This window comes from Bacillus rossius, chromosome 1, assembly GCF_032445375.1.
Source record: "Bacillus rossius redtenbacheri isolate Brsri chromosome 1, Brsri_v3, whole genome shotgun sequence".
In the NCBI taxonomy this organism is placed as follows: domain Eukaryota; kingdom Metazoa; phylum Arthropoda; class Insecta; order Phasmatodea; family Bacillidae; genus Bacillus; species Bacillus rossius.
Window position 1 is genome coordinate 204,870,919 of NC_086330.1, and position 18,597 is coordinate 204,889,515.

At 37.2% G+C, this 18,597-nt stretch overlaps 1 protein-coding gene across 9 annotated transcripts in view; it reads left to right on the forward strand.

Annotated features, from left to right (window-relative positions):
• The window catches only part of LOC134527248 (glucose transporter type 1), a 562,082-nt gene that overhangs the window by 260,550 nt on the left and 282,935 nt on the right, over positions 1–18,597 (forward strand). For 7 of the 9 annotated variants that reach the window (XM_063359761.1, XM_063359758.1, XM_063359759.1 and 4 more), the window contains exon 4: positions 13,837–14,140. The exons of the other annotated variants lie outside the window; for them this stretch is intronic. In XM_063359761.1, coding sequence (XP_063215831.1) covers positions 13,837–14,140 — 304 coding nt within the window. The remainder of the gene's footprint in view (positions 1–13,836; positions 14,141–18,597) is intronic. 9 annotated transcript variants of the gene reach the window in all.

Sequence of the window (18,597 nt, forward strand, 5' to 3'; positions counted from 1 at the left end):
TAAAAACATGATTTAAAAACACTAAGTTTGCCAGTACGTAATTAAAAGTATTCAAAAACCTAATTATTAGATTTTTTTAAATAATAGTGAATTCTTAACTATTGATGTTCAGAACCATTAATTTCAATATTTCTAAGAGATGTTAATTAAACATAATACTTTTCAGTAGAAAAAGTCCGTTTAATGAAATGCAAATTCGAAAAAAAATATATTTTCTACTTGCTAAAGCAAAAAATTGGACATTACTTACAGAATTTTGGATCGGGACACAGTTCATGCTTCGTTTAGTAGATTACTAACAAACTTTACAAATGTTTTCAATAACACGTTTTACTCTCGCATGTTTAATTTATATCACGCTATGCTTGAGGTAGGATGTAAAACCTGACGTCCTACCTTCATACAGGTTCCAGACATTCACTTCAGGACTGCCGAAGTGATATACTTACACATTAAGGCAGTTTAAATTTTTGAACTCGATTAATTCGTATTAATTTTCTTCTGAAGTGCTCAGTTTTGTATAGCTGGTTTTCGTGTGGTTACATACACTGACTAACCATATTATCTGTAAAATATATGCATGTATATGTTAGTATTGTTTGAAATGAAAATTAAAAAAAAATATGAAATAGGATTATTTGTGGGTGTTAACTTTTAAGTAGCGGAAGTCTAAATTAAAGCATTTGATATTGGGTAGTTAGTTCATTATAATCTAGTCCATTTCTACATGTAGTTTGGTCAGTTTAAGTAACGATAGTTATTTAGGCTATATAAAGCGGTCCCAATTTTCGCTAGCTGCCTAAACCTGGATTAGCAAATGTGTATTTAACAGTAAATATTGCGTACATGGAATATTTTTGCGCGCAACATACTTTTATTGTGATACAGGCAAGATTTTTTCTTAATATCTGCGAAAACTTCACATGATTCGTAGTGCTGTTTGTACCCGGGACTGAATCTGCCAGTAAACAAAACATGTTCTCACTTTACTGAGTAAATTATCAGCCTCGTGCAGACAGAGGTGTCTTGTTCACAGCAACCCCTTCTGGTTTCGACTTTCTTTTCTCCACTCTTTCGATTTAATTTTATGCCAGGCTACTACTACCTGGCTGTTCACTGTATCCCCACACCCCTCTGAAACGTTATGCACTTTCTCCCGATTCTATGATTTTTCTTTCTTGCTTATTTTCCTTAAGCGTCCTGCATCAACTTATTAATCTTCACATGATACTCTTGCTTCCTGCATAATCCTTACCATTAATTTTTTCCTAATTTTTACTCTTATTTTACTTTTCTGCTTGAATAAGTCTGTTCTGTCTGCAGCATCCTTAAAGTACCTGAATCTACATATGTAATTTTCCTTGTTTCCTGACTACTACCTTGTTCCTGTAATCTTTGTCTCCTGCCTCACCTGCCCTGGGTTTACATCCTTCTGATCTCTGCATTATTTATACTTTACCCTCTTGCATTCATACACTTTATTTTCCTGAACCTCTCTTAACCTGCCACTCCCATCATCTTCTCTACATCGGTATTTACACTGCATTCAGGTTTATATCATTCTTATAGTTTTCTTAAGCCTTATTTCTTATTTTCTTAGTTCCCCCCCCCCCTTTTTTTACTTTGTTATCTCACTTTATGCACCTCCATATTCAATATACATTTTATAATTTTATACAAACTACTCATTTAGAATCGTATTATTTTTATGGAAAGTAGTTTCTGTCCGACTTTGTGTTTCCCACATAATTGTTTCTCGTAATCTGAACAGTCTACCCTAAATGCGTGTTACAGTTAATAGAGATGATCCCAGAAATATATTTACTACGAAAATGTCAAAATCAGTAACTTTTTATATTGCTTCGTTACTTAATGAATTATGTAGGAAAGACTTACACCGTTTGCGTAATCAATGGTGAATGTCATCATGATCATCGTTGTTAAAAAAAGGAATCAAATATCGTTTTGATGTTTTGTCATTAATCTGTAATCAAATGCTATTCCGATAATGTTGTAACTAGGAAACGTCAGGAAATTGTTAGAAACACTTGAAGTTGAAAAATTTGGTTTGTGTCTGTAAGTTAAATACCCTTGTGACTTTTATGTATTAAAAATGGCTGCAGTCAAAACATGGGTCTAGTTTTGTTTCGAAGCTGCAAGATGGATGTACGAATTGTATAAATCGATGCAGCCATCTCTCCACTAGTGATTGCCACGTCATCATCGTATGTGATTGCATAGGTTGATTAGAGCTAGGCTGATGATGATCACTGGTATTAAAGGTTCTTTTATTGTCTTAACCAGCCGGGCGATGAACACGTGACATTTTGCGTCTTCGTCAAGCAAAGTTTTAGAAGTATTATTGCAAGGAAAATATAATCACACAAAAGTCTTAAACCAAAGCAGATTATTTTTTTGAAAGAAGGAAAATAATTTCGCCACATAATTATTTCGTGGAAATATTTTCTGGTGGTTTGTAAATTTGGAACATTTTGTGTGTTCAGTATTGCAGATGTGCTCTCAGACGAAAATTCTGCTCGTCTTAAAATTGGTTGCTTGTGAAACTTTGAAATATATCACCGGTTTCGATGTACGTAGTTAAATTTGGTGAATACTTTTTTGTATCTCTCTTAGGATACCTAAATGGAACACATTTCATGAAACCCAGTTTTATGCAAACTTAAGCAACTAAATTCCAATTTACAAAAAAAAAACATTGCTTCTCAATAAAAAAATCTTTTGCTTATAAGTTTCAGTAAAAATAATTTCACCAATTAAAATGTGTTTTCACATTGTAGGGACAATGTATGCCAGCAGCATGAGTAAACAGCTTCTTGTGAAACATCGTCCAATTTTATTCTTAAAGCTCGTATCCAATTTCTATAGAGCCGGATATTTTGGTATGTGGCTTATTATCAAACCATGCATAAATAGTGAATATTTGCTTAAACTGTATTTCCAACTGTTATCCACGATCCGTGTCGCTCCATTCACACACCTGTCTTCAATTGACCGGGTTATGATGTCATACTTGACAAGTGGTGAAGTACTGTATCATCTTCTTGGCGCAACATACATGAATTTTCTTTTTCAGTTGCAAAATTTTACAGAAAATTCCTTAATTGCTTGAAGACAATGGCGATGACATTAAGCAGCCAAATGAAAAATGTTATTTCAACAAAATGAGTCCTTTAGAACTACAATTTGTTTACCATTATATTGTTAACATTGGGAAAATGGGTCCAGACAGGCTAGCCCAAATATTAAATACAGTTTTGTTTACTAGCCAATATTTACACTTCGTTAAGATATAACAATTAAAGTGTCTGTCCACAAATTAATAACTTTTTCTTAAAGTGCACAATTGACTCTCCCCTCTGGAGCTTGGCTCGACAGCGGCTCTCCCTACTGCTCGTCTCTTACCTCGCACCTCTGTCCAGACACACTGCCTCGCCCTACTCCCTCGTCTGCCGCGCACACAACACACGGATGATTCGGTCCCCAATGCAAAAATTTTTGCACACGAAGTCCGCCTCTTGCTGTCCGCTGTCGCTCACCAAGGGGTCACTCGCTCTCTTCACTTCACTCCCTCGCAGGTCTCTCCCTCTCCGTTTATATAGCTGCCAAGTCCTTCCTCTCGTTACCCTCCGAAGTGTCGCGTCGTTATAATCCACGACTTAACACTCAAAGCTGTAAGAACACCGGCATCATAGTTAACGCCACTTAACGCAGACGGGGCTCTGGGAACCTTCCGAACCCTCGAGAACCACAGGGAATACTCCGGGACCAGTGGGAAAGCTCTGGGGAATGGGGTAGCGAGGCCCCGCTGCTAATCGAATTAGGCATGTCGCGGTAATGGATCGTGCCCCACCCGCAGGTAGGCGAGCGGGCTGGCTAGCATCGTCGCTTGAGTCCTCGTAACGCTGTGTTTTAGTCCAGTCATCTTAGTAAGTTCACCTCTGAATTTGAGATACCCAGCTATAAACTCGTATAAACTTGTCTTTCGACATCCTAAAAGTTGTCTCAAAACCTACATATGGTAGGGTGTACGCGACTATTAAAATCCAAGGTCAAACGTCAAAAATCGATTTTGTGCATATTTTTTTCCAAATATCTCGTTTCCTATTGGTTTTTCGCTATTTGTATTTATTACCAATGTTGTATAGGATTAAATTCCCTAACACCTTAGTTTCAAAATAAAATGTATACGGTGAATCGTTTTCGAGATAGAGGGCGGAGAGCGCGCGGTTAGAACATAATTTAAGGTCAGCCGGTAGTCCCAGTCAAAAACACGCCAAATAAAGTTTATTTAGACGGTTGTAACTATACAATACAATTGAACATCTGTCCCTACTGGCTATAAATAGAAAAGTTCATACTATATAATAGGGGTCCTAATATCTGGTTATAATTCCCAAGTATAATTTTTAACATTATGAAAGAATTTAAGAATTTACGGATTTTAAAGAAGATGTACTTTATTTTCTATTTAAAATGCAATAAGTAGAAATGAGAAAGATAATTAAAATGTAATTAAAGTTTGTTCCTTAATTATTTTGGAATTTTAGGAATCGGTTATAAGCCGCGCTCTCTCCGCCCTCTATCACGAAAACAATTCAACATATAAAATTTTTTTAAATAAACGTTTTAGGGAATGTAATCTTCTACAATATTGATAATAAACTCATATCGAAAAACCCATAGGAAACGAGTTAATTGCAAAAAAATGTGCAAAAATTCGATTTTTGTGACTTGACTTCATATTTTAATAGTCACGTACACCCTACCGTATGTAGTTTTTGAGACAACTTTTAGGATGTCAAAATACAAGTTTATACGAGTTTATAGCTGAGTATCTCAAATTACGAGATACTTACCTAATTTTGACTAAGATGACTGGACTAGTTTGGACATGCCTACATGTATGGTACAATTTTTTTGATATTATACATACATAGGTTTTTATTAGTTCGGTAAGTTTACATTAACTTTATTCTAGAAAAACAGTGACTCCGTTTTTCCTAAGCCAGATGTTTTATCACGTGTAAGATTTATTAGAGGGTTTGCATTTCAAAAACTATGCACTTCTAAAAATATCAGGTGGAAGACTTATATTTATAGTTGTATTTTTGTTTCTTTCTACGCGTAATAAAAATGGCTTTTTTATAAACTTTACACAAAAGAACACACAGTAAAAAGTATTTCTTGTTTAAACTATCTATTTTGTGCATGTTTATTACGTTTATTTTCGCAGAAGCCTTCTTTAATCCCCAGTTCTTAGCTCATTTATATTTGTGTTACATCTAATAATATCTAAATGCTTGTGGATGGTGACATTAGGGCCCAACTATCGAGACTTTTGGTGGAGAGTTTGCAGCTTTTTTTCCTTTATGCACGTTTGTGTTATTAGAAGTATTTTTTATATAAAATTTGTGTCTCTTGTGGTTGTATTGATGTTTCTAGAACTTAATTACAGACCTGCTGCATGCTTGTCTTAATGAGAGCATGTCACATTAAATTAACATGCTATAGACATGTAGTAAATAATTCGCGTGTTTGTTGTGGCAGCCAGTGAATTGAATAAGATGACCCGCGGAGGGCCAGTTATATACATATTGAGAAAATATACTAATTTTAAAATAATGCATGTTTTAAAAACAATTATTTGAAATATGTTTTTTGTAATCTTTTTTTTGTAAGCGTTTTGTACAGTTTACTACTTTTGTTTTGATTTCACTGTGTACTAAGTGTTCCTTTCTTGTAAACTGTGAAATTTTTTTTAAGTGTCTATTTTCAGTGTACATAATTTCAATAATTATTAATAAAAACGTTTGTATTAGTGGTAATTTTGGCAGTATACCACAGATGAATCAATATTTAGCTTTGACAGTATACTATTTTCTGTAAATCTGTAATCTGAAAGATAGGAATTTACTTTCGTGAAAAATACTATTTTCGTATTTCTTTTAACTTATTGAATTTTACATATTCCCTGGTATAAACTATATTTTAAGTTTTTAATGATTTCTGTGGAGAATAGGTACTTTGAAGTGAAACGAGCCGGGTATTCTTGAATGAAATAGTTATCTTTAAGCGATATTTTCAGTCACGAGTGTGTGTTGCAGAGCATTTAGGCAATATGTCCTGGCAGTGCAAATACCTATGCAAAATTTTATTTTGAGTATTAATTTGGGTTTAAAGTCCCTGCAACAAAAATTTAATCTGTAACGTAAATTTTAGCCACTTTCAGTGGCTTAACATATTTGGCTTTCGCTATTTCGATCTGACCATAGACCTTCGAAATGGTATTCTAAAGGTTTTGATTAAGAGCTTTGGTGTAGAACGAAGCGGCTATCCATTGCTCTTCTGTATTTTAGAAGAAGAAGTTCCAAAGATACTTACGCGAGCTAAGCTACGTCTAAACAGTTATTTTTATGGCACCGCTTTTTTGAGATTTGTTCCAAACCTACGTATGTCTACGTAGCACTATAAATGCTTTTAAAAAATATTATTAGAACAGCAATATGGATTCATTTATTTTCGAGTAAATTTTGAAAACTACAGACGTATTTCAACGATTTTTTCATGGAAAATTAAAATAAAAGTTGCTTTTTAACTACACCAATAATATTATCTTGTTATATACATGTTTCGGCACATGTTGGTAAAGGGTTAGATACAAATTGTAGATATATTATATATGAATTAAAACTGTCCCGCTTTCCCCTTTTTATACTTATACGTAATAAAATACGTATTTGCTGTTTATTTATGGCTTGTTAAGCATATAGTATATATTAACGTATCTTGACTTACACTAAAATTATAAAACTGAGTGTATAACGTAAGCCCTGTGTAGAACAATGCGGTTGAACTGGAGTGGAGATCAATTGTTTACGAGTTCGATTTTGATGAAAAGACTTGGCACATTTTTGAGTCAACTGCATTTTGTACTCTAAAAAAAGCTGTAGAAATAATATTCAATCTAAAAACAATGTGGACGTTTTAGCCGCAGCAGCGGCAGAAACACATCGTGACACTGGTCTAAGCCTGTCTAAATCACAACTGACTCACGCACATTTTTGGCGACTATCACAGCAACGGAAGATTACTTTATTATGTCAATTTTTGAGATTAAACAAGTCACAATGCAATTACTGTACTTTTTTTTGGTAGACTTATTGATTTATATTAAGGATGATACTTTAAAGAAAAAATCATTTTTATGAAACTATTTTATCTGTTGATAATTTACATTCACATGCTGCAAACGTGACTATTATATTTTAAAAGTTTATATGGAGATATAAGGAAGGTTTTAAAATATCACTTCACTTTCAACGTACTTTGTAAGACGCTTTGTTAAATAATTATAGCACAAAGAAAAAGAAAAAAAGAAAGAAAAATAGAACATATGTATTTTAAATATGCTGACGTACAAATTTTAAATTTTACAACAACGCTTCAATAAAATCAGTTTGCCACTTATATCATTTACGTATTTGCGTTTAAATTAATTATTAGATTTTTTTAAAGTTTCTTAATTGCAGTCACAAACACATTACTTTTTTAACTTAACGTGAATTTAAATTTGGATCTACAACTTAATCATTGCACGACATAGTCTTTATTTGTTTCTAATCTCGCATTAGGTAACTAATAAAAAAGCGGTGACTTTTGGATACTATCTCAAAGCCCAGAGGGAAATAAACCGTTTTGGAATACGTCCAAGAATTATAAATACGAAAATCATGAGCAATGATTGGGCCAAATACTTGTGGAATGTATTATTTTACAAAAGTATGTTTTTAAAATATAAAATACATGGTAACTCCTATTGAAGACATATCATAAATTTATTTTTAATTTTATTCCAAAAATTAAATACATGTAAATATATATATATATGTTTCAAAGAACTGCATTCATCGTCAAGTAAACAACCTTTTATCAACAGTTGTCGATTATTCTGTCCTGTGGGACTCTTAATTGGACGACTGCGTGTTCGTATTATGTTATAACGTAGGAAGAGCTCGAAAATGAGGAGTTGTCCAGTATTTTCGTATGTTTTGATGTGTGTATCTGGAACTATACTATCGGCACTTCGTTATTCTACTTTAATCATGGTTGCATCTGAGAAAGACCATTGTTCTTCATCGAACACAAAATGTTAATCTGCTGAAGTCTCAAATTTTCATTGTGGTTTATTGAAGCAGATCTTAAATATCTTATTTATGAAGTTATTAAGTGTGCTTTCTGAAATAAACCAGCTGGAAATGACTATTCAACTCCTTTTCTTAGAGAAGTCTTGAAACCTTCTAGAATAGATGACAGTATCTGAAAGGTTATACTTCATTTTTGAAGAGTTATTTGTACAATGCGGACCGTAATAGTCAACTTGCCGTAACGAAACACGTAAATTAAGATGTTACAATCTCTTTGTTGCATTCAGCTGTTTATTTTTTTATGTCAACACTGGAAAACCAATTCATGTGCTGTCGCTATCGCTCATCCCCCCATTCCTTTTATCTACACTTGTTCTCTGCCCCTAGATCCTTTTTTGTAGCGGTGGAAAGAATAAGTATTCGATTGACTCATTGTGCGTCAATGTAAAATTACAGTACAGTACTTAGGTGTATGTAAAAAAAAACTGTAATTAATTGATTTGGAAACATATATTTGGTGAAATATGTAATGAAACATACATGAATAAAAAAAATCTGTGTTTATAAAAATAAGCTCATCATTTGGCATTTTTCTTGACGTCAGTGAATTAAGACAAAACTGTTTTGTTACTTGTTAAGGCATTCATGTTCACCAGACTAAAATTGCAGCAGATATTGAATTCCCCAAGTCTCATCCACTACACACAACTAACTTTTTTCCATGGGTAATTTCCGACAACTGCGCTATTTGTCAACTGACTTGTGAGAATAGTTGCCCTTGGTTGGACCCCTGGAACTATTTTTATTACTAACATTGTGCAGCCCAATAATGCATTTTAAAATTTAAAAAAAAGTTTTCTTGACAATGTCAGCTAACAAGAATTTTTTTATGTAGAAAAATATTATTTCCAATAAAATTAATCGAAAATACGCACTTACTTCTACCTAAGTTTATTTTGAATACAGCCTATATCTGTGTACATGAAGTACCAAGTACAAATGTTCTGGAATACTGCAATACGAGTCTCACAGTCCAAATATAAATATAGATAACTTCACTGTCGAAAATCAGGTTAAAAAAGAATGCCATAAACAGTAGCAGCTTGAGAGGAGAAGCAGGCATTATTTTAGCAATAAAGTGTAATTATTTTTTTAGGGGAGTGGAAGCCTTTTTTTTCATTAAATTTCCAAAATTGAATATACAGCCTGCAACATACAGTCATTAGTTTCTTCAGAGATGCTGTCGGTTTTAAAACTATCGTATCCACCTCAAAACATTTTAATTTTTAGGCAATTATGGAAATAGCGGGCAGTATGGCTGCACTCATTTAAGTAAAACAAAAAGTTACTTCGACTTGCAATTGGGGATTCGTAGCACATGCTGACGCAAAATGAATGCAAAATTTAATAAAAAGTCAATCTAATGTTAAAGAAAAAGGAATAAAATATTTTGCTGAAAAAAGAAAAAAAAAGCTTACAGGTAATTTTTCTACAAATTTCAAAAGCTTTTGAAAATAAGCAACACGTTATGCATACGATTTAGTTTTGGTTAAAGTGACAAGTATGTAACTGGGCCAGCGCATTCCCCAGAAAAACACATTGTATAGGCTGTTTAAAAAATAATTAAAAGAGAAATAAAAAATATTTTAATAATCACAGGTTATGTGCAGGCTCTGTAGAACAGCCCTACCTGACGATGCGAGTCTTTACTTAGTAGTTCTCCTATACCTGCAGCACAGCCCAGCCTAACGATGCGAGTCTGTATTTAGTAGCTCTCCTTTACCTGCAGCACAGCCCAGCCTGACGATGCGAGTCTGTATTTAGTAGCTCTCCTTTACCTGCAGCACAGCTCAGCCTGACGATGCGAGTCTGTATTTAGTAGTTCTCCTTTACCTGTCGCACAGCCAAGCCTGACGATGCGAGTCTGTATTTAGTAGTTCTCTTTTACCTGTCGCACAGCCCAGCCTGACGATGCGAGTCTGTATTTAGTAGCTCTCCTTTACCTGTCGCACAGCCCAGCCTGACGATGCGAGTCTGTATTTAGTAGTTCTCCTTTACCTGTCGCACAGCCCAGCCTGACGATGCGAGTCTGCATTTAGTAGCTCTCCTTTACCTGTCGCACAGCCCAGCCTGACGATGCGAGTCTGTATTTAGTAGTTCTCCTTTACCTGTCGCACAGCCCAGCCTGACGATGCGAGTCTGTATTTAGTAGTTCTCATTTACCTGTCGCACAGCCCAGCCTGACGATGCGAGTCTGTATTTAGTAGTTCTCCTTTACCTGTCGCACAGCCCAGCCTGACGATGCGAGTCTGTATTTAGTAGTTCTCCTTTACCTGTCGCACAGCCCAGCCTGACGATGCGAGTCTGTATTTAGTAGCTCTCCTTTACCTGTCGCACAGCCCAGCCTGGCGATGCGAGTCTGTATTTAGTAGCTCTCCTTTACCTGCAGCACAGCCCAGCCTGACGATGCGAGTCTGTATTTAGTAGTTCTCCTTTACCTGTCGCACAGCCCAGCCTGACGATGCGAGTCTGTATTTAGTAGCTCTCCTTTACCTGTCGCACAGCCCAGCCTGACGATGCGAGTCTGTATTTAGTAGCTCTCCTTTACCTGCAGCACAGCCCAGCCTGACGATGCGAGTCTGTATTTAGTAGTTCTCCTTTACCTGTCGCACAGCCCAGCCTGACGATGCGAGTCTGTATTTAGTAGTTCTCCTTTACCTGTCTGTCGCACAGCCCAGCCTGACGATGCGAGTCTGTATTTAGTAGCTCTTCTTTACCTGTCGCACAGCCCAGCCTGACGATGCGAGTCTGTATTAAGTAGCTCTCCTTTACCTGTCGCACAGCCCAGCCTGACGATGCGAGTCTGTATTTAGTAGCTCTCCTTTACCTGCAGCACAGCCCAGCCTGACGATGCGAGTCTGTATTTAGTAGTTCTCCTTTACCTGTCGCACAGCCCAGCCTGACGATGCGAGTCTGTATTTAGTAGCTCTCCTTTACCTGTCGCACAGCCCAGCCTGACGATGCGAGTCTGTATTTAGTAGTTCTCCTTTACCTGTCGCACAGCCCAGCCTGACGATGCGAGTCTGTATTTAGTAGTTCTCCTTTACCTGTCGCACAGCCCAGCCTGACGATGCGAGTCTGTATTAAGTAGCTCTCCTTTACCTGTCGCACAGCCCAGCCTGACGATGCGAGTCTGTATTTAGTAGCTCTCCTTTACCTGCAGCACAGCCCAGCCTGACGATGCGAGTCTGTATTTAGTAGCTCTCCTTTACCTGCAGCACAGCCCAGCCTGACGATGCGAGTCTGTATTTAGTAGTTCTCCTTTTCCTGCAGAACAGCCCTGCCTTAATGTACGAGTCTGTATTTAGTAGCTCTCCTTTACCTGTCGCACAGCCCCACCTGACGATGCGAGTCTGTATTTAGTAGCTCTTCTTTACCTGCAGCACAGCCCAGCCTGACGATGCGAGTCTGTATTTAGTAGCTCTTCTTTACCTGCAGCACAGCCCAGCCTGACGATGCCTGTCTGTATTTAGTAGCTCTCCTTTGCCTGCAGCACAGCACAGCCTGACGATGTGAGTCTGTATTTTATAGCTCTCCTTTGCCTGCAGAACAGCCCAGCCTGACTATGCGAGTCTGTATTTACTAGCTCTCCTTTGCCTGCAGAACAGCTCTGCCTTAATATGCGAGTCTGTATTTAGTAGCTCTCCTTTTCCTGCAGCAGAGCCGAGCCTAACGATGCGAGTTGCGAGTCTGTATTTAGTAGCTATTTTTGCCCGCATCATAGAGCAGCCAGATGATTAAATTCTGTATTCTATAGCTCTCTTTTGCCTTAGCACAGCCCAGTCTTATGATGCGAATCTGTTTTAAGTAGCTTTCCCTCTGTAGTTCAGCACATCCTGATGATTTAAGTCTGTATTTGGAAATCTCCACTGCAGCTTATCTTCGCGAGCATTTTCAAAGCTTTTCTGAGATTTATATGTTTTAAAAATATTTAGACCTGAGAAATTGTTAACATTTTTAATGCATGCATATAATTTTTATGTAATTTTAAAGTTTTTATTTATAATATTTATTCTTGTTATAATAATTTTACGGTTGTGATGCATTGCTAATGGGGTCGCTCCATCTTGAAAGTTGCTAGCTGTGTTTGAGGATGTTAATGGCCAATTATTTGGTTTTTGCACCTTTATTAAGTTTCCTTGATGTTGTTTGAGTATATTTTATATTAAAAATGCTTATATTTTGTTTTAAGGGTTCGAAGTTCATATTTCTCTTGCTAAGTTTTTGTTTAGGCAGTTTCGGTTATAGTTTAAATATTCTTTAGGCTAGTAATTTTTATACCGTAAGCACCGCGGTTTGTGCGGACATTGTGGTCTTAACACATGCAGCAGGGTGTAATGTAAACTACCTGCAGTTACAGAAGGAGCACAGTTAAGAAAACCAGGGCTGGGAATTGTAACACTGGCACAGGCAGGTAACATCAGTGACATGCCTTCACAGGTTATGCGTCGGTAGGTCTGTAGGCAAGAGGTTTTTTCTCGTTAGATTGTGTTTATAGCATTTGTGTGCTCACTGCAGATTTAAAGTCGGGGAACAATATTTGTGTTTACAAATTGTTCTCGTCTCCCACTAGCCAAATTATAGCATTTTTATTTTTACTTTGTCTTACTGGGTTAACTTAAAATTTAATTCTCTAGTAAATGAATCGGAATTTATGAAAAAAAATGGTTGAAAAAAGGCATTTGCAAGACATTTTAAGATCTCGAGGGAAAACACACAATTGTGAAAGCCATTTTTTGTATCCTAAACACACAAAACGAATTTATTTAAATCATTATTTTTAACTACGTCATTGTGTGATTGTACTTTATCTCGGATAAAACCCGAAGAACGGGCAAAGAAACATGAATACCCAAACAGAAAACAAGCCAAAATCACCCATTTTCAAATGTTAGATGTATAGTGAACACGAAATTCCGTGGAAGGAATGAGAATATCAGAATAATATCACAGCATAGACGAACACGGTGGCTGACAGAACAATTGCAACAAAAATAGGTAATACAAACACAGCGACAGACAGAGAAACCCAACGATGGTACTAAAATGAATCTGGACAACACACAGACAATACAGCGCCGTACATGCGAAGACAGCGATGAATTAAACACACATTCTGTCATCACGACACCAGCACAGGCGAACACAGTTGGTTTCCCTACTGTTTGTGCATTCATATTTCGTTTCTCTATAACATATATTGCAAAATAGTAATGAATATTTCCAAAATGATATAAATCCTATTTATGTAGATGAATTACTTCATTTGTATATGGTATATATACTTTTTTAATTATATCAAATAAAACAGTACTTGAGTTTCAAGAAAAATTGAGATTCCCTAAGGTATTTATTTGTAATCTTAAAAAATGACCATCCATTTATTCAATATTTTTTATTCGCCTCATGAACACGTCGAGGAAACAACTATGCGGAGGATAATATCAAATACAGTTAGTTATTACAGTGCTGTCAGACCCACTGTACCAGATCTCGGGAGTAGCCGACAGGGTCTCTGTGGCGGTAGCTGCTAGGGGAGGGGGCGAGGCTCCGCCGCAGTGTCGGTATGTGCGACGCGCCCCGGCGCCCAAGGTGCTGACGCGCGGCGCAGTCTGCAGCAGCAGGTGACGGTGATGAGCATGAACCTGAGCGCCAAGCTGGACGAGCTGCAGCGCGGCGACCGCCAGCTCGAGACGACGGTGGCGCTGTGCGAGATCCGGTCGCAACTGCAAGAGCTCACCAAGTCGGTGGAGTCGTGCCAGAGCGAGGTGAGCGAGGTGAAGCGCGACATGGTGGCAATCAAGCACGAACTGGACACCGTGCAGCAGGTGAAGGAGGAGATCGAAGAGCTGCGCGAGTATGTGGACCGACTGGGCGAGCAGAGCCACCGACGCAAGCTGCGCCTGCTCGAGCAGGTACTGGATCCACCCGATCTCCTAGCCTCCTCCTCCTCCTCCACTTCCTCCTGGCCTACCGCCCCAACAATTACAAACTACGCTTGCTTGCTCTGTTGCTTGACGACCAGCATCGTGCTTGCTGTTGTCTGCTGTCCGTGAAAATGTTGGCAGTTTGGCTTTGGCATCTTTGCCACTGTGTTGTAAAGTTATGTTTCTGATACGCTGGGAGTGTGTTTCCCTGAATACGGTTTTTGCAGACAATGGCATTGCTTCAGCAGAAGTGATGTCATGCTCCCGGTTTACAAGCCAAGTTTCTTACTATCACTTTCAATGACCGACTCCTCACGTTGTAGTTAGTTTTAAATGTGCATGATGCATGGCTGTCATTGGATGTTGTATACTTATTTACTAAGTTATTCTTCCCAATAACTCACTGCAAGGAATAACAAAACTAAAATAATGTTTTGCTATTTTCGGATAGTAGTAATGTTTACTCGTTACAGTAGCAGAAACGGTAGTAGGATAGCTGAAGATTGTGACAACCATTTAAACCGTTATTAAACTTCTGTAAATCGCATTCATTGTGTGTTTTTTTAATCATGGCAGTTTATGTCAAGAATAAGCCAAAATAATGTGTTGGTTATTTATTTATTTCCTTTTATATTTTTGTTTATTTTATGCTGTATGTGTTTGATATGAATCTACCTGCTTAATATAGTTATGCTCGTTGTAAAGGGTATTATGTCTCAAAGTTTTTCACGCCAGCTGCTTTCACGTAGATTAGATAATTTTTAAATAATTGTTTTTGTGTTTGTATTTGTATTTTTGTTTTTTAAATTTTTTACAGTGCAATACTTTTCAGAACGTATGTTAAGTTGACACTCGAATATATGTCCTGTATTAAAGGATGTACAACGTGGTATTTACATTACAGGCTCGAGTTCTCCTGCAATCTGTCTTTGCAATAATATTAGTTCTTCTAAATCTATTTGTACGGATTTTTTACTAAATGAGCATTACGTTTCGTGTGTTCTAGCATATTTTCTTACCAGGTATATGACACATGGTATATACTATGTGTAGTACGTGTGACAACTATTCTTAATTAAACATTCGCGTGACTGACTGAGCCTGGTCACACACCTAAGCTATCCAAACTACACTTAAACAACGTTAATTTCCTCATTTGTAAATAATTTATTTTTAAAAAATATCTTTCTACACAGCCTACAGTCGTAGGTAGATTTTGAAGTACCTATTTATTTTGGAAATATTTCGGTAACTTCTATAAACTTCTGGAACATTTTAAGAACTGAATGAAAATAGCATTTATTTTCTCCAATAGTACACAATATCGATAAATATTTGCTTATTTCCCATGCAGCAAAAATATAATGAATTTTTTTAACTCATTATATTCACCACTGAATAACTTAGAACGAATTTAATATTATATGCCAAATAAGGTAATAATTTAGTTTTTCACCTTCACACACTATCATCCCTTGCAGTAGTATAGTAACGTGGTCGTATAAAAATTAGTTTTTCTCAAGGTTTAAAATTTGTTTGATTTTTTTTTTACTTTTTTACTTTATATATATATATATGTTTTAGCTTCTACTCCTGTTTTTAGGCTAGTAATTGGTTTCATCAAACATTTTCTGCATAATTTTTAGATGAAGTTTAGGTATTATCTTTGAAAGATTTGTGCAATGGGAGTTCATGACTTGATGTAGGCTTTTGAACATACGCCATTGCTTAGCACATGTATGTCTGTAGAAGAAAACTACAAAAAAACACAAATGACAAAAAACACAAATTAAGCAAAAAATTGCTGTTGTCAGGATTTAACGCCACACAATACTCCACAACAGGAATATGGCCAACAAACAAAGAAAAACAAAGAAAAATGGACTAACAGAACGAAAAAAAAAACCACAAATGATGACAGCACAAAATTACCGAACCCAAAAAAATCAGCACAACAGTTGAAACGAGACAAAAACACGACCAAACGAAAAGACAAAACAAACACTACAGTTTTCTAAAACAGAAACAAGCGATGTTTCGGGAACTGCTATCTGCTCCCGTCCTCAGGCAGAGACGCACATGGTACGGAAACACAGGTGCGGCTGTCACAGGTGTGGTTGTCTAGCCCTTAAAAATATTATATTGTATTTAAAGTCTTTAACTAGGGATATTTTTAGCAACATTCAAAAGAATGCAGTTCGGGTGGCGGAGCGCTTTAGCTGGGTTGTTACACAGCATAGAAACCAAAAGTTGAAGACCTTGTGGAACGAAAGTAAAATAGTTTTAAACGCGCAGTTTACGTGCGTAACACACGTGAATTTATTTTCATCTTCCAGGTGAGGTCTTTGAAACACAAAGTGTCTGCTAAACCCGCACAGCTGTTCCAAAATTGAAACTGCTTGATGTTGCACAGCTGTACTTTAAAGCTTCTGGCAGGGGACTAACGAGACATAAGCTGACGATACTTAATCATGTATCTGGAAGAAGCCTCTAAAGTGCACGCCACTTGACTTGCGTGTTCCACATTGCTGCACGCCCACAGTCCATTCGCGCGAGACGGCGTGCACGCTCCACCCTCGCCACGCAAGTAAGTTCGACTCTCCAGATCATGGTCCGAACAGTTACACGTACTTGTGAAACACATTCCACAAACCCTCATAGCCACAGCAGGCCCGCGGCACTCTGCGCACCGCCCCAGGCGCATCGCAGCGCGACTGGCCATCGAGTCCCCTCAAAACACTCCGTCCAAACTATCGCGCGCACTAGTCGTGCGCAAGAAAGTAGTTCTGCACTCCAACATGCCCACACGTGAATATAAAGTTATGATAAGGCTGGTGACAAAAAAAAATATAAGAATGTAAATAATTGCTACGTTAAACTACTTAAACAATAATTACTAGAATATTAAATACAATAATTGATAAAAACAAATTACATGAAGATCTCCACTGATCTAGAAGTAAGTTCCGCCAATTTCAACGCATGTCAATTAACCATACCAACGTAGTAACGCCACCCACAAAAACTTACAACAATTTTATAAAACTTAACAAATAGTAAGATTTTTTTTTTGTTTCAGAAAAAAAATCTACACATACAAATTGTTTTCAGAAAGTCCAACGTCTTTAACCAGGTGTTACAGTGTGTCTACTAAGGGAGTTATGTTTTTTTTATTCAACCCCTGTTTATTACGCCCCTTGCAGACATTGTACATTTTTTAAAAATTGTTTCAGACAAAAGTTTTAGATAAAAATTTTAATATTTACAAACATTTTTAACGAATTTGATTGTGTGCTTACGAACAGATGTGGCTTTTTTTCTTGTCCTCCAACCCTTGTTTTTTTTCCACTCCTTGCAGTTATGGTTAGTTGTATCAAAAATGTTTTAAGGCAAAACATTTGGTATTACTCCTACGAGTAATAAAACGTTCAAATGGATGTGATAATCATATTATGGGAGTTACAGCAATTTTTTATTTATTTATTTTTTTTTTTCAAAAATCCTTCCTCATTTCCACCATTTACATAGGATATTTACTGCCCATTAATGAACTCGACCGAGATTTTTCCTTAATTAAATTTTATGTATCATTTTGGAAGTGATTTGTAAAAAGTTACGGCAGTTTTCGTGTTCCAAAAATTGTGATTTATATATATTGTGCCGTTAATTAGTAAATTCGACACGATATATTTTAAATTTTTTTTATGATTTTAAATTTTTGTGTGGAAATTTTATTTGCTCTACTATAGTGTAATTTTAATTTGTTAGTTTGGTGTACTCCTCTGAGTTAAACTTTGTTTCAGTGCCCTGAAGCCCCTTTCCCATCGGCGTATCGGATATTTTGCTGGCCTAATCCCTGACTGGCAGACAGCTTACCATTTCCCCCGCCTTCAGTCACGCCTCAAGCCTGTAATATTACTTCTCTTCGTGACCCTAACTGCATAGGCAAGCCTGTAGCTTGCAGGCGACCAGTTCGCAGAGACGAGCTGAGATTCGCCTTTTTCATCACGTTTTAGTGTTATGTTCGCTCCTCTGCCGCCACGACGGGACGCTTATTCTCAGCGTCGTTGCATGTTACCCCCCCCCCCCCCCCTTCTCAGTTCCAAGTAAGACCAATGACCGGTCGTAACCCCCCTGGGCACCAGTGACCGTTCTCAAGGTCTACCCGCAAAAAACGAGTGCACTAAAACTGATCACAAGCGCTGCCTAGCGACCAAGTCGCGAACTTCTCCGCTTGCCTACCCTCTAGGGCGCCAGAGAGCAGCACCTGCTCTCCCTTGAGTTATATGGACGCCGTGCGCGAGTCGATTGTTTTCAACTCAGACCCCCCCGACAGAGTTCGCTACTGTCGCCCAGTGTGGCCAACTTCAAGACTACTGCCAGAGTTTTTTTTTTCGCCCACATTCGGGCAAGTTCGGAATCTTTCGGCGGCCCAGACCCCCCTC